At 37.5% G+C, this 27,463-nt stretch overlaps 1 protein-coding gene across 3 annotated transcripts in view; it reads right to left on the bottom strand.

Annotated features, from left to right (window-relative positions):
• Positions 1–27,463, bottom strand: part of Ghr (growth hormone receptor) — a 264,150-nt gene that overhangs the window by 151,697 nt on the left and 84,990 nt on the right. The window contains exon 1 of one of the 3 annotated variants that reach the window (XM_055601047.1): positions 16,968–17,008. The exons of the other annotated variants lie outside the window; for them this stretch is intronic. Within the exon in view, the coding sequence (XP_055457022.1) occupies positions 16,968–17,001 (34 nt within the window). The 5' untranslated portion in view covers positions 17,002–17,008. Of the gene's footprint in view, positions 1–16,967; positions 17,009–27,463 lie in introns of those variants that run through there. 3 annotated transcript variants of the gene reach the window in all.

Here is a 27,463-nt window from a genome sequence, read left to right as displayed (position 1 = left end):
TATTATTATTATTATTATTATTATTATTATTATTATTATTATTATTACATAATGGAACTCACACCATTTCCACTCTCAATGCCTGAGGCATTTTACCTGCTTTTTCTCCTACCTCCAGGGAGAACCAGTTTAAAGCTAGAATAATCCAGCTGGTATATTCTGTAGACTGCCCAGCAAAGAATGTTATACAATTGGGCCTATAATATTATGATCCTATTGTGGTTGTGACATAGTACACAGACACAAAAGAAAAGATAAAAGTGAGATATAACATTTCTCTCCAACGTATTATAACCAACTCCAAACAAACAAAAAAAAGTATACATTATTTTAAATGAAAATGAAAAAAAGTATTTCTGGAATGATTAGTGGCTTCTGACATTGTGCAAGGTACTACAGGAAATAATGCAAAAGTTATCCAAACCATTTTTCTTGGATATAAAATCTAGGCAATACTTGAGACTGAGAAAAAAAATTCCACTTATTTAAATACCTAAATAGAAAGTTAAAGTAGGAAAATGAAATAATCTATTGAGTGGAGGGGCTTAAAGTTAGAACTAAATGATAGATAAGATCCTGATGTGTGAAGAAAATAAGACAAGCTATGGTAAACTTGTACAGACCAAAGCTGAATGCCATCGATCCAATGTAGGGATGGATTCTGAGGGTGCTTAGTTAATATTCTAAGATTAGTGAATAGAGCTCATTGCTCAGATTCATAGGTAAAACTGAGTTAGCAAGGTAGAACAGGACTAAGGCAGCATTTTCAATTATGTAAATCAGGTTTTGCTGTAGATAACATGTGCAAAAATTGGGTTTTCCTTAAGATAAAGTCATTTGTGGTGTTTTCTTAATTTAACCACATTAAGGTATACTGAAAAGATCTGCCGATAACTGGATACAGGAGAAGATGAGGGAAGACACATCTATGATAAATGACTGATTGAACACATGACAAAAAAGGCAGAATTGCAGGCAGAAATCAGGATGCTGGAATCCGAGTTGCTTAGTGGGAAGATAAGGTCTCATCTTTATTGTTTGGGCTACTTAGTGAACGACAAAGTCACAAGGCTTCCAGAAATGTGAGACTTGTTTAGTGTGAAGTTCAAGGTACAAGAATGACTAAAAGCAAAGAAGCCATCAATAAATGTGAGAGTTGTACAGAGATAAGTATTGCTTTTGGATCAATTTAACATGTAGACTAGACTATTTTGTGAAAATTAGCTCTCTTTGTTAAAAGTAATGTTAAAACGTGTATTAAAGACACAGGGAAAACTTTTTCCTGAAGCTTGTTTTATAATTTGGCAGAAACAAAATGAAACACCACCCCAAACCATCCATATCCTCCAACTTTTGTTGAATATTTTGAAGGAGCCTGGACAATGACTTCCTTCAAGTGTGCTGCTAGCATATTGATATGTGGGAGGAGTTGAGAACAGAGTTGGGGCTGGAGTCTTCTCAAGAAAGTCAGGAGCAACACCACGATGGCAACTGGATTAGCCAGATACATTAGGCTCCATCAAATTCTCATTTTGCTAATTTTACATATATATATATATATGAGTTGATTTTAAAAGTCCAGTTGGAATGGAATTGTTTATGGTGCACAGCAAAGTCTTTCAGTAAACCACTTAATAAATATATGTTCCCCAGTGTTGATGTGTGTTACTAATGAAATGTTACAAAACTGAATTAACTCAGCACAGAAAAATGCTAATCCAAATAGATGTCTCTAATCACCTTTTCTAGTTAGCACCAAGCACCATTTATTTAGAGTTTATGTTAGTACTTTTTCCCCCCACTGGGGATCATTTAAAAACTGGTCAGATATAAATGCATTAAGCCAATTTATTTTTCTCCCATTAGTAAAGGAAGGAAAAGTTTACAGAGTTTTGTTTTTAATTAAAATATTATTTTATGTGTATGTGCATGTGTGTGTGTGTGTGTGTGCATGTGTGTGTGTGCATTCACATGCACATATACAAGCCACAGTACATGTCTGAAGGTCAGGATAATTTTGTGGAGTCAGTTTCCTTCTTTAGGGCAGTTCTAGGGATCTAATACAGGCCATTAAGCTTGCATGGTGAGTGTTTTATTTACTGAGCCATCTCCCAGCCCCAGACATTTAAAAATATAGCAAAAGTTGTGTGTTGCTTATCATTGAGGGCATATTCTGAAAAAAACATTGTTAGGTGGTTTTGTCATTTGTACATGGTAGAGATTACTTAGACTAATCTAGATAGTATAGCCTACTATATACCAAGGCTACATGATGGTGACACATACACACACACAAACACACATATATAGTATATGTTATACATATATATAAACACATATATAATATACATATAAACACACATATTTATGTTATATATATTATATGTTATATACATTATATATATTATATATACATATATATATCTGGTGGATATATTCACCTGTATATATTTATAAATATAAATAAAATATATACAATAATATATTCACATATATGCATGTGGCATAGCCTAAGTCATGGTAAACTAGCAACAGAAGATTAAAATAAATGCAAGAGACAATGATGCAACCAAAATACAATAACCAAATGGTCCTTTCTGTTTTCACAAGTAGTTATGTGCCCTAAAGCAATGGTAGAAAGCAAAGTGCTAAACGCATACATGAACCTGTGGCATTAGTTTTCAGCACCACTATCAAGTGTGTATTGCAGTTAGCTTTACATGACTGGCAACAAAGCAGGTTTATCTAACTCTAACATTAACCCTAGTCCTAACCCTAAACCCAACCCTGCTTATTACCCAAACATGAGTAATGTAGTTCACTCCGTTACGAAGCCAAGCGGCGAATGGGATTTCTCATCTTCATTATAATGCATGAGAACACCCTTAGATGTGTCTCCTGATGGGGTCTGAAACATCGCTCTTTAGAATAAGGCTGGAACTCTTTTGAGATTGCTCTTTTCTCTGGAATCCAGTGGGATTCCAAGGTAGGAACCTTAGTTGTGTACACTGTGAGGTATTAAGTGAAAGAGGCTCTGGGATAAAGAGTGCCTCTTTTTTCTACCAGCAAACAAACCTATGCTGTTTATGTTAGAGCTGATCAGCTTACATTACCAGTGGTTACTGAGTGTTTGAAATGCGGTCAATGTAACTGAAGAATAAAATAATTTTCTACTTTGGTTAGTCACAACTGACTGTTTTAATTAAGCACTTACGTGTACTTGAGAAAGGTTGGAAGGTGAATATACTTTTCTAGCTGTATGTTTTATGATCTAAATTAAGGTCATAAAATTTAACAGCTAAGTTAAGATATGTTAAGTATCAACTATAAATAGATCTTGAAAACTTGATAAAAAATAGATACAGAGTATCTTAATAATTATACTGACTGCAGGCTAAATTCCTAATTTAAACCATTGGGTTATCTAAAATATAATGCTATAATTAACATTCATTTCTTATTTTTCAAATGTGATTAGTTAAAAATTTAAAATATGTGGCATGCAATAGCTTTCTATTTGGCAACACTAGTCTTGCATTTTATACTGCGTATGTTTGTGTTTATATTAAAACATTAAGCTCGTTTATGCTCATGTTACAGTATTGGCACACATTTTGTAGCAAAACAATAAGCAATTTAAAAGCAATTTTTAGTAAAATAAACATTAGGAGCATGTTTTCAGAGGTCCTTGCAAATATAGAACAATGGGGACCCAACATTCACGGAAGTCTTTGGAGCCTTCAGTGTGATGACATTTGCCTCAAGTTTTGCGGTGGTTTCTTGGAGTAAGCATCGCTTTTACTTCAATAAGTGTAACTATCCAGTGTGTCTGCTTTGCTGTGCACTGGCAGGTGTCTCCTTACTGTCTCTTTGGAATTACAAAAGGACCGTGATCTGCTTTGGCCAGCCTCTGCGGTGTAAATACCTCTGCCAAAGCTGATTTTAGGCTACCAATATGAAGCCAGTTGAAGCTGGATCCAGCCCATCACTGGCAAGGAGAGTGATGGTTCTGGCTAGCTTTATGTAAAATATCAGGTACTAAGATTGAGGAATCTGCTGACTTGAACAAAACAGGTTAGAGGGCTTCAGCATGAACCCTGGACATTTGATTTCACTTAATGATATCTGATCCTCTGTCAGCAGATCCTGTTTAGTTAATAATCACCCAGAGATACATACAGGTCTACAGACATTATCACAGTCCCCTCACCTTGATCTTCATTTACAGAGAAGGTGAGGTAAGTAGTTAAATGACTGTGCTCTCAAGGCAGAGAAATCTGGGTTCAAATCCAGCCTTTACTCGATTTTACTTAGTATGAAGACTTAAAGTGGTAGGTGACTTGTAATGGTCATCAACCATGGGAACTTGATTACCTTCCCCAAGTACCAGGCCATGATTTTGTGACAAGTGTAATCATTATCATTTATCAAGGCTCACCCATGTCCTGACATTACTGGGCTCTTTATCTCTTTCTTTTCCCACTTATCACAGGAGGGACAGAAGCTGTGTGCATCAATCACTCTTTCATCCAAAATAAGTAGCATTGTTATTTGCTCATTCTAGAAGTACACCAGGCATCTTACTATTTCATTCAGTCTTCACAGACACTGTAAATGTAAACCTCACATAGCAAAGAAGAAAATGAAAGTTTAGAGGAATATAAAGACTAAGAGATTCTCCAAAACTCACAAAGCTAGGTTAGGTCTATGCAGGATCCAGAGGCACTCTTGGTGTTTCTAAAGCCTGACTTTGATTTGTCTACTTCTCAGTCAGTAAACTACACACACAAAAACCACGATTGTATCAGTGAATAAGGTTAAAACTAGGAAGAGTAAGAATAGAGAGAATGAATTTGTGACTGGAATTCTAGAGCAAGGTAGACATAATATTTCCTGTGCACAGGGCTGTCAAGGGTGGCAATAACATAAATGCTGCCACATTGATGCTATCAGGATAATCCATAAATGTTTATGTAGCAGCTTATTCAAGGAACATATTTGTCATCTCTTTGCCTTAGAGCCTCAAAGAACACCTGGTGTGCTTTTGAGCACCCTGCTGAAGCACACTGCTATGTGCTCACTAGATGACATGGGGTCATCACCCTGCCTCCTTTAAGGCTATACATAAAAATAGAAAGGAGCTATTTTGGCCAGACTGACTGGCTGCCAGAAAGATAGTCAGGCAAATCAATGTCATGTCTCATCTCTAAGGAGTTTACCACATACTAATCACTTAACTCTTCAAGATTACAGGCAATTGCACTTAGGCAATTGCATTGTTAATGGCTGCAATAACAAGTGCGCTTTAGACCAGTTTAACACAGCAGTTCTCAGCCTGTGATTCACGACCCCTTTGAGGGTCACCTATCACATACCCTGCCTATCAGATATTTATGTTACTATTCAGAGCAGAGCAAAATCAGAGTTATGAAGTAGCAATGAAATAATTTTATGGTTGGCGTTCACAACAACATGGGGAGACTGTATTAAAGGGTCGCAGCACTTGGAAGGTTAAGAACCACTGGTCTAACAAAAATGCAAGTCAGATGTATCATTTTAAACCTTCTTATGGTCATATTGAAAAAGAAAATAACTGAGTAATATTGATTTTAATAAAATAACTCGTTTTTCAATCACATCACTGCATTCTGGTCAACTCACAAGTAAAAACACCACATAAATAGATTAAGGCAACTGCTCAAACACTTGCCAGTCTTTGGCTCTTTGCATTTCAGTAGACTTCTGTACAGAAACAAAGGCTGCTCAGAACCTCTTCAGATCATGTATGTCTTTCACTTTTTACTCAGAATCAGTGGAGCTTTGCTTAGGATTTTATACCTTCACTATCTATCAATTATGTTTCTGATTGCTTATTCACCACCGAAAGGAAGAAAGAAAGAAAACAAGAAAGAAAGAAAAAGAAGAAACTCCAATGTAGTCAAAACTAAAGTACCAAGGAGACCAAACCAATAACAATATAATCCACAACAAAAAAGTAGCTTTATTTCCTCTTTCATGACTTCTATGTCCTTTTCCTGCTGTCTGTCCCATCACCTAATTTAAGCCTCTCTTGGTCTCTTTCTTAACTTTTATGTTATAACCATACAGTTTTTACATGCATAAATATATACATTATAGCCTAGGATTCGCATATGAGGAATAACACCGCACTTGAAATCATGTTCTTCAAGCCCGTCTGCTTTCTTACAGGTTTCATGCTTCCATCCTTCTCACAGCTGAATAAGACTCCATTTTTGTGTATGTGTCACATTTTATTAGTCACTCACCATAGGTAGACATTTAAGTTGGTTCCACTTCCTTACTATCATAGATAGAACAGTAATAAACATGGATATGGAAATATCTTTATAAAGGGTATAGGGTTCTCAGAATATATGCCTAGGAGTGAAATGGCCACATCACATGGGAGTTTGTCTTTCTCTCCTTTCTTTTCTTTCTGTTTAGTTTTCAGACACAAGGTTTCATGCATCCCAGACTGTCCTAGAGCTTGCTATATAGCCAGAAAAAGCTGCCCTAGATCTTACATCATTTGCCTTCACGCCCAGCTCATAAGTGGACTTTTCCAACATTCTTCCATGTCAAATGGTTGAAATAGTAACTATGAAATAAGGAGCCAAAATTATTATTCTATGAAGTAGCAAAATAAGAAATACACACGTAGAGATGAAATCACTCAGGCAATGTTTCAAAATGTCATTGATGAACTGGGCAGGCCAAATGCTGATGAGATCCCTCCAACATATCCTAACAATTCCATTAAATGTTGGCTGATTTAGGTACTGCCATCAAGAGACTTCTCAGGTGTAGCTAAGATGATCAATCAACTGATCTTAACAAAAGGAGAATATCCTATTGCAGGAACCTATGAAAGCAGACGAGGAAGTCAGTCACTGAAATGAGAAAGAAGGCAGAGAAATTAAGAATTTGAGAGGATTTCATTTGCCTTTGGTAGAAGAAGAGCTTGAGGGACAGTCCAAGCAGCCACTGACAGCACAAACTGGCTTCTGCCTACCAGAAAGGAAACTAAAGTATGCTCTCACAGCAGCAAGGACCTGAAACTAGCCAACAACTCTAATGAGCTTGGAAGGTGCTTCCAGAGAGTAACGCTGTACTTAGGATACTCTGATTTCATCCCTGTGAACTTTAAGCAGAGACCTCAACTGGGCCACAGTGGTCCTAGACATCTACACAACTGTGAAGTAATGAGCTGATGTTTTAAGCCACTAAAATTTGTGGTAATTTGTTACAGAAGCAATTGAAAATGAAGACAAGCTCTAAAAGTCTTTAACTGAGCCTTAGGCTGACTTCCTAGATCAAGAAGACAATAAATGATTCAATATTTTCTATATGCAGAAATCTGGATTCAAAAGAGACTTTAGCAGTAATGTGTACTGACAGTTGTTATGAGATAATGCAAACAAATCAGATAGTAAATAATCTATGGTTTTGTCTCCTGCAATTTCCTGGGATAAAAAGACTTTGACCTGGAAAGTAGAATGTCTCGATGCAGACCGCTGCAATGTTTTCTTACACCTTAAGCTCATCAATTACGCTATATTTCAACTCTAGACTCAACAAGTCATCTTCTGAGTTTTATCTTATTTTCCCAAGTTCACTTTTTAAAAATTAATACAATAGTCAATTGAAACAGAACTTTTTTCATAGTGCAGTGAGAAATGAAAAACAAAAAAAGATATTTTATTCAGGAGCAATGGTCTTTCCTCTTGACTTTGGCGTGTGTAAATCAGGCCAGGTGTCTGACTACCTTTGGACCACCTAACATAATTTATTTTTTGAACATGTAAATCTACATGAGATTATCTGAGGAGAAAAGAGAAAGTCTGGAAGATGTTGTGTTCATGAGTTTGTTGGCCTTGCTTTTCATCTTAATTCAAGGTCAATCTAGGCAATTAAGAACTGGAATTCATCAGTAGGAAAGTAAATCAAAACCAAGGTTGAAACCTATCATGAGTAAGATAAGTAAATAGCCTGTGCTGGTCAGTTCATCTTGGTGGCACAGCATGCAAATCTCAGCTCAGAGAATTTCTTTCTCATCCTGCTGAAGGAACCATTTAATTCCAAGGATATTTATGTTTACTTTCTGAAAGCCCACCACAGTGAAACTCAGGAAATTATAATTAAATGACCTGGCTGTGTTTCTTTTAAATCAGATGGGCAATGGAGAAGCACCGAAAGCAACAGGTTGAGCCAAACTGTGCCGCACCACTATTCACACACCGTCCATTCACCAAAAAAGTACAAGAACTAGACAGTTGAAATGCCTTTTTCCCTCTGAAATACCATGAATTGAAATTTGTAGTTCTGCATCTTGTACAACAGAAATAAATAATTCCTCTTCCTTTCAAATTACCGTGATCTGAATGGAATTTTTACATTTCAACCACTTATAATGGGGTTACTGGTTAAAAATGTTGTATTTAAATACAAAAGCAACTCTCCAAGAAATCTTCAGTAAGTTGTTCACATAATTGGATTCCCTAATGGTAAAGAACCAAAGAGAGACATTCCATTCACTGGGAAATAGTATAATTGGATGACATAGATATCTAAAATCACTCCTACCTGAAATAGAGTTGTCTCCTGAAACTTCCTGGAATAAAAGTTCTCTGACCTGTAACCAAGAATTTCCCAATGCAGACACAGGTGCAACTGTTTTTCATGCCTTATGGTCATTCAGTTCTCTCTAGTTCAGCATGAATCATGAATTTTTTTCCCATGAAAACCGTTAGCCATGCTACTAAGTTAGATTTCTTAGGATGCAACTTGTTTGGTGATAAAGAGCTTTTCTAATTTCTGTCTATCATAGTGGTCAAGGTAACTCATGATGGAGCCCAATAAAACTTCTGGGGAGGCAGAATCAAGTACAGAACCTGGAAGAGGGATGGGGCCCTAGGCACCATTTTAGGTTAAGCTCAATCTATGAAGTCCAGAGTAGTGAAAATAAGTTATAAGACCCTGAGGGTGGCTACAGCTTGGTTAGGCAAGCACCTGGGTCACCTATTTTATGTTACCTTTAGCCTGCCATTTTGCTTTCAAGAAGCATTTCAGAGGATATTCAGACTCATTCATTCCCAGGCTCATATTTACCAATATTGTAATGTACGGTTAGGCATTAGGCATAAACAAATCATAACGATATGGACACATGGTGATACCCATCTGTCTTGCCTCAACTGGCTTGCTGTATATACACCATCTTTAAAGTGTGCAAGGCTCTAGATGAATCAAAGAGAAATGTTTGTTTCCAACCAACATCTAGATGAAATAATCCTGTTAGAACCTTGGAAAAAATCCTATTATCCTTATAAGAAAAAAAAAAACATTGCTTTTCTCTTATAGCATATCTGTATTCCTATAGTATGAATAATAAACTCTCAGAAAGATACATCCAGCTCTTTGTGATATGATCTGGCCACTCTATTCCCCGCATTTTCTATTTTTTGCAAACTTCCTCTTTCCTCTGTCCACAAAGCCAGCTCTATATGTTTAGGTCCTTTGCCTTCTACCTCTTCCAACCTCACCTATCTTTTCTATCCTTTCCATAGCAATGTCTTTTTTGATTAGAATCCTCTTAGCGGGAATGCCTTCCTATTATCATGTAGTCAGGTGATTTTCTTCTTTATGTCATAGAAGCCTTGACCAAATTCTTTCCAGTCAGTGATTTTTCTCTTCTCTATATAGAATATCCTCTTCGGGTCCCTTTCTACTCTTTAGCACAGTACACAGGAGAATCATTGTCAGAGTACACAAAGACCTCAGGACAGTATTTTCAAAGGTGTTTGAAGGTGGCAGGAACATGTTCTTTTGTTGAGTGTTTATCTGGATGCCTCATAAGGAGATCAGAAAAAGAAAGTTTCTACCACAGCAGGCAAAGAAAGGTGATTTTTAACTAACCAGACCGGGAGAAACCAAAGGCATCAGACTTAATCGGCAAAGAGCTATGTCTAGAACCATAGAAGGACAAGGTCTGAGTTTCCCTTTCCCACAAAATAATGACCTTCCCTTAGACTTCAGAAAAAAAGGACAGTGTAAATTAAACATACAAAATCTTTCAGGTATTTTTATCACTGTAAATTCAATGCAGAAATGGGAAACATGGAACAGAATTAAGACTTTGAAGTATTTCCAGATGCAAAGTTTAATCTCTCAAATTGAACCAGCTCCATAAATGGATTAATGCCCAGGAAACTACTCCTTCCTCCAGTGAATAGAGCTTAGAAGCCTGAATTACATTTTAGTGATGAAAGGAGCAAGCAGTCAACCACTTTCCACCACTTGCCAGCACTTGGAAAAGAATTACTTGTAGACTTAGAGGGAAGAAGGATACAGAGAAATCTAGATAAAAGAGAAATAATTAAGGTGGAATAACAACAACAAAAAATACAAGCTTAGCCAAGTCAGAAACTTATTTTTAAAAACCAACGGCAAAAAACTACAAGCTTAACTAGGTAAGAAACTTAATTTAAAAAATGCAAAAGCAAGTAGGGGGAGTGGCAGAGGCCTGACCTGACTTTAGAAACATTTAATCAAAGTTAACCACACAGGGATACAAACCAATAGTCCTGTAGATATTTCAGATATCAAGGCTAGATATTCTTACAATTTATTTCAGAAATTTATATCAAGAAACTTTTCAATTTTCTTCTCCATTTACCTTTGTAAGAAGATCTCAAAACACATACTCAGTTGACATCTGGTAAAGAAAGCTAGGTTTGAAAGTAGAAGTTCGCTCATGTGAGTGGTCGTTAATTGGTTAGCCTTGGTCTGTAGCTTCTAGGAGTTGCTGCTTGGGTATGTAAATCTCTGGAAAAAAGTCCCCATAAATTAATAGTCTCTCTACTCTCTTGGACACACCTGGTGCCAGAAAGGTATATCAGTTGTGCCAGATGGTTGCTCCATCTAATGCAGCTGTCGCCCTTTGCCCAGAACATTTTTGGGTGCTTCCAGCTGAAGTGAAGGACAACCTGACCTGGAGTCTACCTGAGGACATGCGATCATTTAAGAAGAGATCTGAACATTAGAACTCAAGGCAGACCATGCTTTTCATCTAGATATATGGACTACAATAATTAGGTAATTTTAATCCAGTCCTGTGACACCTCTAAGAAGAACAAGAACAGAAGTCCACTGGTACCAAATTTAAGTTACCTGAGGACTCAGAGTGCAGTACATTGAGTATTCTTTTTTTTTAAATATTTTTTTAATTTTTTTAATTTTTTTTATGTACATTGGAGTGAAGGTGTCAGATCCCTTGGAACTGGAGTTACAGACAGTTGTGAGCTGCCATGTGGTTGCTGGGAATTGAACCTGGGTCCTTTATAACAGCAGACCATGCTCTTAACCACTGAGCCATCTCTCCAGCACGAGTATTCTTTTAAATGAAGAAATAAATGCAAAATCAAATTTAGAAATGCCACTTTGCATTGAAAATCCTAGCATATTTCATTTTATTGTAGACATTTTACTATTTGTTGTAACAGTGTCTTTTAACAATAACAACTTCAGTGTATCCTATGTATTGTTTCTTTCTTCATCTCCGTCTACCAATGTTAATGACCATCAAAGGAAGAGATATGCACTTGGATGCTGTGTTTTTGTTTGTTTGTTTTGAGGACTTTTTTTGAAAAAGGGTTTCTTTTTTATTTTTAATTATATTTTATTTTATTTTTTTATTATTAGTTACATTTTATTAACTCTGTATCCCAGCTGTATCTGCTCCCTCATTCCCTCCCAAATTCTCCCTCCCTCCCTCCCTTATTTCCTCCCTGCCCCTTTCCAAGTCCACTTATTGAGGAGGACCGCCTCCCCTTTCACCTGATCCTGTTTTATCAGGTATCTTCAGAACTGGCTATAAAGTCCTTCTCTGTGGCCTAGCAGGACTGCTCCTCCCTTGGGGGGTGAGGAGGTCAAAGAGCCTGTCATTGAGTTCCTGTCAAAAATAATACCTGTTCCCCTTACTATGGGAAACCAGTTGGTTACTGAGCTACCACAGGCTTCATCACGCAGAGGTTCTAGGTTATATCCATACATGGTCCTTGGTTGAGTGTTAGTCTCAGAAAAGACCCCTGTGCCTAGATATATTTGGTCCCTATGGAGCGCCTATCCTTTTCCCATCATACTAACTCCCCCTTCTTTCATATGTTTCCCTGCACTCTGTTGAAGGTTTGGTTATGAGTCTTAATATCTGCTTTGATACACTGCTAGGTAGAGTCTCTCAGGGGCCCTCTGCAGTAGGCTCCAGTCCTGTTACTTGTTTTCTCCTATGTCCAATGCACCTCCCATTTGTCTTTCTAAGTGAGGATTGATCATCTTACCCCGGGTCCTCTTTCTTGTTTATCTTCTTTAGGTGAATAGATTACATTATGTTTATCATATCTTATAGGACTATATGAGTGAGTATATACCATGTGTGTCTTTCTCCTTTAGGGATACCTCACTCAGAATAATCTTTTCTAGATCCCACCATTTGCCTGCAAATTTCATGATTTTCTTATTTTTGATTGCTGAGTAATATTTCATTGTGTAAAAATACCACAATTTCTGTATCCATTTCTCCATTGAGGGACATCTGGGTTGTTTCCAGGTTCTGGCTATTACAAATAAAGCTGCTACAAACATGGTTGAGCAAATGTCCTTGTTGTGTACTTGAGCAAATTTTGGGTATATGCCTAGAAGTGGTATAGCTGGGTCTTGAGGAAGCACTATTCCTAATTGTCTGAGAAAGCGCCAGATTGACTTCCAAAGTGGTTGTACCAGTTTACATTCCCACCAGCAATGGAGAAGGATTCCCCTTTCTCCACAAACTCTCCAGCATGTGTTGTCACTAGAGTTATTGATTTTAGCCATTCTGATGGGTGTAAGGTGAAATCTCAGGGTCGTTTTGATTTGCATCTCCCTGATGGCATTGAGCATTTCTTTAAGTGTTTCTCTGCCATTCTATATTCCTCTACAGAGAATTCTGTTTAGCTCCATACCCCATTTTTTAATTGGACTACTTGATTTATTGCTTTTTAACTTCTTTAGTTCTTTGTATAAGCTGTATATCAGCCCTCTGTCAGATATAGGGTTGGTGAAGATCCTTTCCCAGTCTGTAGGCTGTCATTTTGTTCTGAAAACAGTGTCTTTTGCCTTACAGAAGCTTTTCAGTTTCATGAGGTCCCATTTATTGATTGTTGCTCTTAGAGCCTGTGCTGTTGGTGTTATGTCCAGAAAGTTGTCTTCTGTGCCAATGAGTTCTAGGCTGTTCCCCACTTTTTTTTCCAACTGATTTAGAGTATCTGGTTTTATGTTGAGGTCTTTGATCCACTTGGACTTTAGTTTTGTGCAGGGTGATAAATATGGATCTATTTTCATTTTTCTGCATGTAGACATCCAGTTGGACCAGCACCATTTGTTGAAGATGCTCTCTTGTTTCCATTGAATGGTTTTGGCTTCTCCACATACTCCCCTACCCAAGTCCACTGGTAGGGGAGGGTTTCTTTTTCTTCCTTCTGTTCCTAGTCTGTTTGGTCTCATCAGGAATGGCTACATTGCCTTCCTCTGTGGCCTGGTAAGGCTGTTCCCCCCTCAGGGGCAGGTGATCAAAGAGCAGGCCAATCAGTTCATGTCAGAAGCAGTCCCTGTTCCTATTACTATGGAACCCACTTGGACACTGAACTGCCCTGGGCTACATTTGTGCAGGGGTTCTAGGTTATCTATGCATAGTACTTGGTTGGAGTATAAGTCTCACGAAAGACCCCTGAGACTCAAATTTTTTGGTTCTGTTGCTGTCTTTGACCTCCTGTCCTCTCCAGAGCTTACTATTATTTCCCACTTCTGTCATAAGATTCTCTGCACTCTGCCCAAAGTTTTGCCATAAATCTCAACATCTGCTTTGATAGTCTGCAGGGCAGGACCTTTCAGAGGCCCTCTTCTTATGTAACCAGGATGACCTTGAACCCTTTATCCTCTTGCTTCATCCTCTAATTGCTGTGTGCTTTGATTACAGATGTGCTCCACCATGCTTTGTTTGGTGGATAGTTTTTAATTACCTTATCATTGAGCTCTCCCTGATTTAAAAAAAAAAAAAAAGATAACGAGTCAAGAGAACTGAAAACAATATCCCGTATTTAGTGAATTACGTACATCAGCAACACAAAATGCAAAAAGGAGACTTCCCAGGTCTGATCACGGTGAGCAAAGTCTTGGTTCTCATCACGTGTGGACAGAATAACTTCATACAGATGACTGTGGTATGAATATTCCACTGTGTGAGCAATAGTCCTATCCATATTATTACTACAAGAAGACATTTGTGATCCATGGCTGTTGACAGAATTAATGTGCTTGTTACCAAACCTTTTTGAGTAGCTAGCTTTGCAAAATATGTATGAAGTGAAGCATTCTGTGACATGTGATACATTCAAACCCCTCTAGGATAAGACAGCTTCAAAAAGAGCATTCATTTGAATAGTTAACAATGACTAGCATTAAGGATTTCAGTGATTCTTCTGTGGTTAATTTTTTTTTAAATCATGTTTTTGACACACAGAGACTGACAGCATGGGTGGATACCTGTAATACACATTTCTAAAACAAAACTCAGTACCCATAAACACCTGCCTCCAGAGTTCACATTACATATCAGAAGGCTACCTCTCATCTACAGGCTTTCTCTGGCTAAATCTAGCCACCATTCTAATTTAAACTTTTAGACTTGAAGAATGCTTTCCTAACTCTCCCCAATTTATGCTTACACACACACACACACAAACACACAAACACACACACACACACACACACACACACACACACACGACAGAGTTACTAAAAACTACAACCTGACTTTATTTATAGGGTTAGTACAACAATCTGTGACATGCTCTAAGTTACTAATTGCCAGTCTTATCTACAACCTCTACTTTGAATTAACAGTAGCACCTAACAAAAGACACTTCACAGACAACTTTGTAGTTAAGTGTGGTCATATGACAATATCCCAGCTATCAAGCCTTGAGTAGAAGTGTCATGTACTTTTGGGAGATGAGCAAGCCCTTTTCTTCTCCCACTTGATTGGATGCTGTGTGATCCTGAGTAATGAGGGTTACTCTGCAGATTGAAATCTTCCTAATTTACCATTGAAGGAGGATCTTTTCATTCTTACTTTTCAGATTCCACCCTATGAGGTGGAATGAGTGAAAAGATGTGGGGATAACATATAATTTAAAATGTTGCCCAAACACTCTTAGAAAGACAATGCACCTAAATGTATGATGTTTGCATCTGCCTTTTTATAAATCTTCAAGAGTAATTTCTCTTTTTTCAGGAGAGTGATAAATCTCATTAACGTGTTAAAGCCAGATATATTTGGAATATTTAGAACTTGTTGGTAGTTGTTTCCCCCCCCCCCCCATTAAGTCAAGCCTTTTCATTATCAATGACATGACTTATTGGTGGAAATTATTAGGCTTTCTAGAGGCAATGTCCTTGTTAGATAAGTATATGACTTTGATCTAATAAAGAAAATAGATAATATTCTGTCCCATACCAAAATGTTAAGTCTCAAGCTACTAGGGTTTTCATCAATTAAAAAAAAATATTTAGTCCTCAAGATCCAGCCATACCACTCCTAGGCATATATCCAAAAGAGGCTCAAGTACAAAAGGGACATTTGCTCAACCATGTTTGTAGCAGCTTTATTTGTAATAGCCAGAAGCTGGAAACAACCCAGATGCCCCTCAACTGAAGAATGGATGCAGAAACTGTGGTACATCTATACAATGGAGTATTACTCAGCAATGAAAAATAAGGAAATCATGAAATTTGCAGGTAAATGGTGGGACCTGGAAAGGATCATCCTGAGTGAGTTGTCCCAGAAGCAAAAAGACACACATGGTATATACTCACTCATATAAGCATACAAAATAGGATAAACCTACTAAAATCTGTGCATCTAAATAAACTAAGCAAAAGAAAGGACCCTAACTAAAATGCTCAATCCCCATCCTGAAAGGCAAAGAGGATGGACATCAGAAGGAGAAAACAGGAAACAACCTAGGAACCTGCCACAGAGGGCCTCTGAAAGCCTCTGCCGTGCAGAGTGTCAAAGCAGATGCTGAGCCTGATGGCCAACTGACGGGCAGAGTGAATGGAATTTTATGTAAGAAGTGGGAAATAGTAAGAGCTGGAGAGGACAGGAAATCCACAAGGAGAGCAACAGAACAAGATAATTTGAACACAGGGAACTTCCCAGAGACTCATACTCCAACCAAGGACTATCTGTGGAGATAACCTAGAACCCTGACAATGCAGCCACTTCTGATGAGAACTGATAGACTAAGATCAGAAATAAGGAGAGGAGAACCACCCCTATCAGTGGACTTGGGGAGGGGCATGCATGCAGAAAGGGGGGAGGGTGGGACCGGGAGGGGTTGAGGGAGGGGCTTATGGGGGATATAAAATGAATAAAGTGTAATTAATAAAAGTTAAAAATATTTAGATCAAAAGCATAAGAAAGAGAGCATATAGAATGTGAGGCTGAGATGTCCCCTTCTAGGTTTTTGTACCAGCTCCCTACAAACCACTTGAGCATAAAGCAGTGTACTCTGAGATAACATGAGCAGGGTAAACTAAGACCTTCTGCTTCAAATAAAATTGCAGCCATGAGCTTCTGGAGAGAACATTTTAATCAGCTGAATTTTTTCAAACTGATGTCAGCATACTTTAGGTTTTTATATTTTTCTTTTTTTTTCAAAACGAGCTACCCAATAAAAAATATTAACCTTCAAAATGACTTTAAAATATAACCAGTTCCAGAACTGCTGGGCAATGTGACACTGGAAGCTTATCTTTTGAACTTCTTCTTTGTGCCAAAAACTGCAATTATAGGTTTATTTTATATTTTAAAATGAGGATAATATCTGTGAAACATTTGAATGAGCAATTACCTTTAATGGAATGCAGGTTGATAACCTCCAACATGCTTCTCATAAAAGTCCCAGAAAGAAAGGATTTATTTCTACCATGAAGAAATAGAAAAGGTTATAGATGATAATTTTGTAAAGGTAAAGAAGAAATTCAGTCTATATATTAAAAGCCTACATTGATCAATGAAGAGTACCACATGGCATTAGAATTTAGAAAATCTTAAGAAAGAACTTCATATAAGAGGGAGTTCAGAGGGATATAGTACAGGATTTTTCTTTAGCAACAACAGGTACTAGATTGTAAATAAAACTTTTAAAATGTTAGAGAAATAATCAACTAATAGTTTGAATTTGATATCCAACTAAACTATCACTAAACACTAAGTAGACTGACAGCTTACTGCCTCAAGAGTATTTAAAATGTTCCTTATCAGAGCTATCTGCATATTAAAAATTTCTCTTTAAAAAAAAAAACACCAAATAAGACAAAACAACTCTCTCTCCCAACTATTCCAACAATTGCCAGTGCAGTTATTGGCTTATTTCTCTATTTCCCTTGAAATAAAAACATTTTGAGAGAGACACACCCATGGCCGTGTATTGGAAGGCTGAAAGACACCAGAGGCACTACTTTGATAAGCAAGTATGTAGTGGAGAGATGGGAGAAAAAGAGAAGGGAACAGTATGTGCACTATGAAGAGAGGTGGGACTGTAGACTTGAGGGTGGTGAGGATCAGCCTGATGTGAGTAGCCTGTACTGCCACCTGATGTGAGGGTGAAGTCCCATGCTACCATTAAGGACCATGTCTGAGTCCATGCCTGTGCAGCAGCAGGGGTCTATATTCATGTCCGTGGCTCATGTTACCACCAAAGGCCAGGTAATATTCCTGGGTTGAGTGGCCTCCTGGAGCCATCTCAATATTCAAGGGCTGCACAAAACTGGGCCCTGCCCCTCACCAGCTGCAGCATCCAGGAGAGCAGACCCTGTATCCCACCTGGGCAAAGCAGGAAAGCTGACCCTGTTGACATAGGTGCAGGAGAACTGGCACGCTAAACAACAAAGTCACCCAGGCCCACCAGGCTTTGAGTTGGCCCACCCCAACATCTACCCCATTTATTAACTGCTGGAGCACATGAAGGGGCCAACCCTGCAGAACCAGAGCTGCAGGATCTCCATGGAGTCCTAGCAAGGATCCAGTATTGATAGAGTAGCAGAAGCCAGAGGCCTTGAACCACACCAATGACTCATTGCAATGAATATTTGCAAGTAAAGCTGTTTGGGCAAAAGAGCACACTGATCCACCAGAGCTTTCACAGTGAGTTGTTTTTTTAGGTTTTTTTTTTTTTTAATCTTTTTTGTTGTTTTTACTTTATTTTTTTTTTTTGTTTTCTGTGGGTTGGGAGGTTGCAAGATCTGAAGGCTGATATAGAGGAATGCGGAGATGAGTGGGGTTTGGGTGCATGATGTGAAATTCACAATGAATCAATAAAAAGTTTTTTTTAAAAAAGCCTTTTGATCAAAAAGCCAGCCTTACCCCGAGGGGGCAGGGGTAGGGGGCAAGGGCCACAGAGGAAGAAAATGCAGCCAGTCCTGAGGAGAACTGATAGACTAGGGTCAGCAAGAAGGGGAGGAGGATCTCCCTTATCAGTGGACTGGGAGAGGGGCACTAGAGGAGAAGATGGAGGGAGGCAGGAGTGGGAGGGGACAAGGGACAGAGATACAGCTGGGATACAGTGAATAAATTGTAATAAAAATAAATCTAAAAAAAATTAAAAAAACTTTTGAAAAACAATTATATTTTCTGTCTTTATTTTCTTTTTGTTCAGTTTCTTAAACCCATTCAAATCTTTATATAATCTTCACATTTCTTATCTGGATCTGACAATAGGTAAATTGATCTCACTAATGAAAGAACATGCCATGCCTTGGTTTAACATGCTCATACTGGCATCCCATCTCGCTTAGAATAACTGACAACTATTTACTGTGTTCTGAAAGTCTTATCTAATAATTTTCCATATGCCTCCATTTACCAAACACCCTTCTTTTTTCTTCTGCTCCAACAAAACTGAATTCTTTGGTGAACATAAAATAATAATATATTAACAACAGAAGAGATCACAAGGCAAAATTGCTGTAACGAACATAGCGATTCAAAATCAATGTCATAGACCTGTGAATACCTGAGTTCCTATATAAAAACAAGCCAAAAAGTCACTATCTTCAATGAGTGCAGAGACTATTTGAAGGAAATCCATGAGAAGTTTTTTTTTTCTGCTATTAATAAGTGATAACTATTGAGAATCCATTTAGATGTGCTTGCCAAGATTTCTTGGAAGGAGAATCAGTGACTTTAAAATTTTAACTTCTCTTATTATTCCAAAATAACTATACATTTATATGAGCATTCCCAATTATCCTTTACAAATGTTTTCCAGATTCATTTCAATTGTTTACTTATAATCCCTTTATGTAGCTATTCTTCTCATTGGAAGAGGTAAGCAAAAACTGAGAATGGGTGCCTTAGTTAATACCAACAATCCATTGCTGAATGTGTTCAGGTTGTGCAAAACTGGAACACTATGAGTGTGAATAAGAACAATGTTCACCATTACACAAGAGTTTCATCAATTCCCTAGAAAAATCTTATGATTCCGGTTACTTTTTCTCTTTGCAAAGGTAACAACTTTTTTAATAAATTTGTTTATGCTCAGATGCTGTTTCTACTTTAGAGCAAAGTGGTGACATGGGCAGATAGACAAGAAACCATAGTCGTCATTCTGAGTTATACTCATTGCTTTTCTTGAACTAAACTGGTAGTGTGATTATTTTGTAAGAAAAAACAAAGTTGTCAATCATCACCCTTAATGGTATCAACTCCTCCTATCAGGGATCAGTGATAATTAGAATGTAATTCCTGTTTCAGGACAAACTGGAAATTTTAAGAGGGGCCTTTTGATTAATGACACCAAAATCTGAAAAATATTTGTTTATCTTGTCCAGTTCTGATGTGATAGTTTTTGTTTTATTTTTATTATGTGTTATTATTTTTTATGTGTTATTATTTTTTCTTAGAATCACATTCTTTTCTAGTGAGAGATAGACAGAGGTACATTTGGGTAGGGGAGGAGTAGAGGGAGGGAAACCATAATCAGGACATATTATGTGATAAAATAATCTGGTTTCAATAAAAGGAAAAAAGATGAAAGGTGAATGTAAGCAGAAGTTATTCACCTTTTGGCTAAAAATATGTTGATTTCAACATGGCTGAGAAATGTTTAATAAAATGATAGAAAAATAAATCTATTAAAACTGAATATGCCTATATCCTATATGGTCCCTTTTAATCATCAACAGAAAGAGAGTATTTTAACAGAACACAGAAAATAGAGAATATCTGTGACATTTATGCTGTTATGTACTAACATGCATAAATTTCTTACATAATAAATGAAAAATTCTGTGATATGTGATTTTTTCTTGATGGAAATTTGGCAGCCAACATTTATTACCGCCTCTACACTGAGTGTCTCAACTAACCACTGGCCTTTTCCTACAAACTGGGTAATCTGTATCCATTTAATAAAATAATGATAATAATGTTTTCCTGTGGGCTACAAAACCATTGAACAATGGACTGTTTATTTTGGCTCGAAGACTATGAGCAAAAGTCCTTCTATGTTCTCCAACATAAAACCCTGCTTACAAATTAATAACACCCAAAAAGTCAAGCAGAGAAAAAAACAAACAAACATGGCTTTAGCTTTTCTGTTTGGTTGAAATGTGAAATTTAGAGAACACAATAAGCTTCTTAAAATTATTTTTATGCTAGCTAATAGAATCCATGGGTGTGCCAAACCTTTTGCCTCAAACTATTTCTAAAAACTGCTCTGGTTACTGATGTAGTTCCAATTTACATGCATTTCTTTTATGTAACTACTTCCTCAGCCCAAGACGTATCCTCTTTGTCTAAGACAAAAAAAAAATGATTATTTCATCTAGTCTTTTCTAAATAGGTGTGTTTCAAGGGAAGAAAAAAAAAACTGAACTAAATTAAAATCAACCTAAGCAGTAAGAAAAGTATCTGCCAAAAGTGTCTTCAGAGATCTGCTTTTAAAGCAGGTAATCCCTTTGGCAGATGAAAATCATTAGCAAGAGAAACTGTAAAGCAGAAGAAAAAATAAAAAACATTAACAGTTCAGAAAAAAAAATCTACAGCATGAATAGTTTTAATTCTTGAGGCAAAATTCTAAATTACACCTGCAGGACAGAGTAGCAGGTGACTGGAAGGCCTAGAATTAAAAAATTAATAAATAAGAATTCAATCCTAAAAAGCTTGCTGGCCTCAGCACTTGTAGCTTCATGCTCCAGAGCAAGGGGAGTCTCTAACGGAGAGTGTTTATTGTACCCATCTAGAAACTACTGTAACATCTTCTTGAAACTTGAGGCAGTGCAAGAAAATTGAGAGCTCTAAAGTACACATGCTTGCCAAAGTATCGAATAATTTTGGGGTATTATGTACTTAGTAATAACAATTACTAAAAGCTTTACATCATTACCATTTATTTTCTGGTAGTAGTTGATGTGACAAGTTTCTGAAAGTTGAAGGCATGGAGTACATGGCAACAGGTTGTGGCTACAAAAGAAACTACAAGTAACTACCTAACCATGGCATGAAACTTTTCCAGAATCTTCAGCACACAATCACAAGGTATCCTATAGTGCAATGATCTCTCTCCACCTCTTGACCCTCTGCCTTGTGCTATTCTCTATATTCCACCTTGTGCAACAGATAACATAGACTTAGTCTTTTTGCCATGGCTAACATATAAATGGCTTCCTGGGTGAAATTATCTTACTCTATCTCTTCTGAGCACTTTACGGAGAACCAGATACATAATAGATACTCAGGAAGCGATAAAATCCCTGACAATGTTTTTCATTTGATTGCCTTATATTTTGATTTCAGGTATATTAATGATGTAGTAAGTAATGAGTTCTCAAAAATTTCTGTGATCTGATGAAACAAAGACACATTCTCAGCATTCCTATCATTGATTGGCATGAATAGACAGATACCTAATGAGACTCATTGAATATACCCATGTCTGGGTAGACAAAGCAATGAACAAAATCTAATAAGAATAACTGCACTAGTATATTGTATTTTGGATGACTTTCTCTCAAAGGCCAATATGTAAAGGCCCCTTGAGCCCCCAAGGAGGGGATACGGGGAGATGACATGAATCCTTTCGATGGCAAAGCCTAATCAGAAGTCTCCATATAAATAACAGACTGGTCTTGAAAAGGATTTTGTAACCTCTGTCTTTTCCTTTCTCCCTGTTTTGCATGAGATGAGGGCAGAGCCTCTACTCTGACATGAACTGCTGCTGTGTACTCTGACATGTTGTCTTTGCCAATGGCCTAAACCAACGAGGCCATCTGATCTTGGACTTGAACCTCTAGAAACACGGGCCAAGATAAAACCTTCCTTAGTTCATAAGTAGCCATGTCATTTATTTCAATATGGTGCTAAAGGCAGATTAGTATCCTACAGTCATTTTATTTATTCAACAACAAGTTCCTATGTGCTCAGTACTGAGCTGAGTAATACAGGTACAATGGTAAGGGAAAGAGACACAGGCCCTGCTATTATGGAATTTTTAGTCTGTTGAGACAACAGATATAACTGAAGTCTCTATATAAGCATGTAACATGTTAGAAGGGCCATGAAGGGATACATAGTCTAATACAAACATCAAAGGGTTCTCTGAAGGTCACCCAAAATAAATTATTTTATTCAAAGCGATAGCATGTAACTCCATCACCTGTTTAGAAATCATGCGTACAGGCACGGAACAAGTGGTTATAAAAGCAAATTATGATTGCTCAGGTTGCTTCTTGGTAACTGGGATGAGTGAAGACTCTACAAAATGCTTATAATCATTGGAAACTCTTACATGAAATCTTTGTATATGTTGCCTGTTTATGTGTGGTCTTGTTGAATGAGAAGAACATACTGAGACCTAAGCTTTTTTTAAAATATTATTTAACATATCATAATAATATATGTTTATATGTGGTGTGTGTGTGTGTGTGTGTGTGTGTGTGTGTGTGTGTGTTTAAGTGCCTGTGGAAGCCAAAGAGATTGAGAAGTTGTGAGCTACCTGACCTACGTGCTGGGAACTAAACTCAGGTCCTTTAAAAGAGTAGCAAGTGCTTTTAACAGCTGAGCCATTTCACTCCCCAGATTCTTTTGCTAGTTGTAAATAGTTTAAATCTAGATGCTCAGCTATTCCCCCGGCAAGGTATATAAAGAAAATTTTAAATCACTTTTTATGTTTTAAAAAACAATGCCTTGCACTTACTCTTCTATCACTCAGAGAAAAACAGCTAAATGAAATACTGGTCAAACTTTCCAAAAACGTCTTGGGCAGAAGACAAGCATGGAAAAATCCAGCCCCAAAGAAGAAATTTCCAGAAATTTAGAAGCAAGTGAAAACAGGGGGTTATAATAGTTCAGCATCTGCGCCAGGAACAAAGTCTATACGATATTATTTATTGCTGAAAGCTTCTCGGGGAGGCAGCATCTGGTTTCAGTGAGGTCTTGCTTTCATCCTGTCCAGCAGCTGGATGGAGCTCTGCAGTGCAAGGAGTACTACCCATCTGCCAAGGTGACAAAGTGAGTTAGTGACTCTTTCCAGATCAGACCACAAGAGCCTCTTGGCTCCTGGAGTGCCAAGAACAAGTCGCATGACCAACAGAGAGGTTAGCACTTCTTTTTGTTTTGACTTTCAGGTGGATCCTTCAGCTTTGGATTTCATTGAATTTGTATTTCTAGAGTCCCAGAGAATCATCCTTTCTCACTTTGCTACATTTCTATCGTGGGTGGATCAGATATCAATTCACTTTGGTGTGAATGCCAGGCTCCCTCCCAGCCTTCCACTAGATTTATTCATCTAGGCTAAATGGTAGTGGCAGGAGGGTAAAATGTAGCCATGCAGTGTTCTACTCTCACTGAGGACAGGGAGGTATCTATGATTTTCTAGCTCTGATAGAGAAGGTGGAGACTTTGATTGTCCCCAAAGTGCCTCTCAGAGGCAGGGGAAACCTGCTGATGAGGAGACAGATCTGCTGGGAGAAAGCATGGTAGCTTGTACATCTGTTTGGGTGCTATGCTATACAAGTACTATTTTACCAGAGTTCCAGAAAGAGGAAGTGAGTTCCTCCAATTTATGTGTGTGCGTGTGTGTGTGTGTGTGTGCGTGTGTGTACATGTGGGTGTGTATGATCCATACTAACAGGATAAAGGGTACAGTTTCCAAAGTATGTGCTTTCCCTACATCCTAATAAGACTGTGCTATTTGAGCTGTAAAGGGAACAAGGAGGCAATAACATATAAAAACTCCTTTAATGAGAAATTTTGACATTAGTAAAATAACCAGCCAAATTATTCATCAATCAATACCTTTCTCTGTATATGAATATACTTCAATACATTAACTATTAGTATCATAACTATAACTATTAGTATCAGTAATAATTATTAATACAACACATTTTGTTTATAATAACATGAACTATTACTATCATGGATCAAAATACCAATTTTAAGGAAAGAAATGGAAGAGACGGATGGAAGAGAATTATAACCATCCTTCATCTCTAAACTTTAAGCTGGAAGATAACAATTAAATGAGAAGATCAGAAAACTGAATGAAGCCTGCTGGTTGTATAAATGGACAAAGCATATTCTAAGACATATAAAAGATTATTAGGAATCTATCTGGCGCTTTCTAAGACAATTAGGAATAGTGCTTTCTCAAGACCCAGCTATACCACTGCTAGGTATATACCCAAAGTTTGCTCAAGTACACAAAAGGGATATTTGCTCAACCATGTTTATAGCAGCATTATTTGTAATAGCCAGAACCTGGAAACAACCCAGATGTCCATCAATGGAGGAATGGGTACAGAAATTGTGGTATTTTTACACAATGGAATACTACTCAGCAATCAAAAAGGAGGAAATCATGAAATGTGCAGGCAAATGGTGAGATCTAGAAAAGATCATCCTGAGTGAAATATCCCAGAAGGAGAAAGACAGACATGGTATATACTCACTTATATAGATACCTATATAAGATAAGGTACCTATAAGATATGATAAACATAATGAAATCTATACACCTAAAAAAGATAATCAAGAGAGCGGACATGGGGTAAGATTATCAATCTTCGTTTAGAAAGACAGATGGGATACGCATTGAACATATGACAGGAGTCTACTGAGCGCATTTGAAAGACTCTAACTAGCAGTGTTTTCAAAGCAAAGACTCATTACCAAACCTTTGGCAGAGTACAGGGAATCATAAGAAAGAAGGGGAGTTAGTCTGATGAGGAAAGGATAGGAGCTCCACAAGGACCAAAGATATCTGGGCACAGGGTCTTTTCTGAGACTGACATGCAACCAAGGACCATGTATGGAATGTAACCTAGAACCTCTGCTCAGATGTAGCCTGTGGTAGCTCAGCAACCAATTGGTTTCCCATAGTGAGGGGAACAAGGACTATTTCTAACAGGAACTCAATGACTGGCTCTTTGGCCTCCCCACCCCCCAAGGGAGGAGCAGTCCTGTTAGGCCACAGAGGAGGGCTTTGCAACCAGTCCTGAAGATACCTGATGAAACAGGATCGGATGAATGGGGAGGAGGTTCCCCCTATCAGTGGACTTGGCAAGGGGCACCATAGAGATGAGGGAGGGAGGGAGGGAGGGACTGGGAGGGAATGAGGGATCAGGACATGGCTGGGATACAGAGTTAATAAAATGTAACTGGTAAGAAAAAAATAAAATTAAAAAAAAGAAAAATACTTTATAGCAATATGTTGCAATGTTTAATAGATCAGTAGTATTCAGAGAGCCAATCTTTTCTAAGTGACTTAACAATCCGTTATAAAATTATTAATGATCACTAAATGTATTAAAACATAAGGTTGTGCAACACATTTTAACTTAGCAGTAAAAAAAATGATTAAACAATTTCAGAGTTGGTGTTGAGATGAACCTTTTAAAAAGTACCACTTATAGAGTTTTACTGTATCTAGAATTATAGACAAATACCTGTCAATTTTTTTTGAAATACTCATGACTATTTGTTAACACTTTTCTCAGCTCCATTATCTGTGAAAGCCAGGCTTCACTAATTTTTGTCTGTGCAACAGGATAAAAGCTGCTCAAACACAAATGTCTAGGTAAGACTTTAACTTTCTCATTCTGTGGATAATAAAGATATTTACAAAAACAAAAAAGAAAAAAAAAAGATTGTTAGGAGACAAAAGCCCACTGTGTCCTTGGATCCTGCAATGGCAGCAGATATGGCATGGAGGCAGCACACAAGCTTTCAGAATGCACAGCAATCCACAGAAGACATAATATTTGAATAATGGAAAACACATTTGCAGTGAGTAACAGCAAATTAACTCCACTAGTCTGAATGAAGAATTCTAGTAGAAACACATGAGAGTTGCCATGCAACTGGACTTAGGACAAGTTTATATTGAACTTACTGTAGATGATCAAATGCAAAGTGAATGCAGAATATTTTGCTTTGTTTCTTTTACATCATCTTTAATTAGAAGAGAAGCAGGAACCAATCATAAGAAAGCAACAGCCTCTTAAAGATGTGGACCATTATTTTGATTTACATATTCATTCTAGTTCATCGACTTATTATTCCAAGGTTCAAACATGCTGATTTCAACAGTATACTATTCATTCAGCTGTGACTGAGGAGAACATTATAGTCATAATCATCACAACAAATCTCTAATCTCTTAATCCATCAGCTATGTTTATTTCAAAGTTCAGTTATTCTTTATTTTTAGGTTTTTTTTCAATACAGAGTTTCTCTGTGTAGCCTTGGCTGTCCTGGACTCACTTTGTAGACCAGGCTGGCCTTGAACTCATACAGCCCTGCTTACCTCTGCCTCCCCGAGTGCTGGGATTGCAGGCATGCCTCACAGTCCCTGGCTCCAGTTACTCTTTTAATAAAGTCTTAGTTCAGGTTCTTAAAAGAAAAAATTCCTCTAAGGAAAAGCCTTTTTGGGGTCTTTCCCCAAATGTGTTTTCTCTACCCTCCAACATTTTTTTATTTCAGAAGATGTAGTTCTAAATAATAAATTCCTTAACCACTCAATCTGTTGTTACATGCTGTACTGTGTACTCTAATAATTGCCAGAACAAGCCACCTGAAAAACACCTTCAAATAAAACATTTTATCTCCTCTCCTCCAAAAGAGTTACATCTTTACTGAACACCTGTCAATAATTACACATCTTACCAATCAAGTGCAAAGAACAAAGTTTCAGAGTTTGCCCAAACCACCTGTCCATGAATGTTTTGACTGTGCCAGTCTCAGTAAAAGGGACACCAGGCACTTGACCAGGACCAGTGTCCTACAAGCCAACACCTCTGCCTCAAGTATAAGTTCTCATCTTTTTGCTGACAGATTTTAGGA

This window comes from Psammomys obesus, unplaced genomic scaffold (genome assembly GCF_907164565.1).
Source record: "Psammomys obesus unplaced genomic scaffold, mPsaObe1.curated_primary_1811, whole genome shotgun sequence".
Taxonomy (NCBI): Eukaryota; Metazoa; Chordata; class Mammalia; order Rodentia; family Muridae; genus Psammomys; species Psammomys obesus.
Note: the sequence above shows the minus strand (reverse complement) of the source record. Positions and strands in the feature narration are given on the sequence as shown.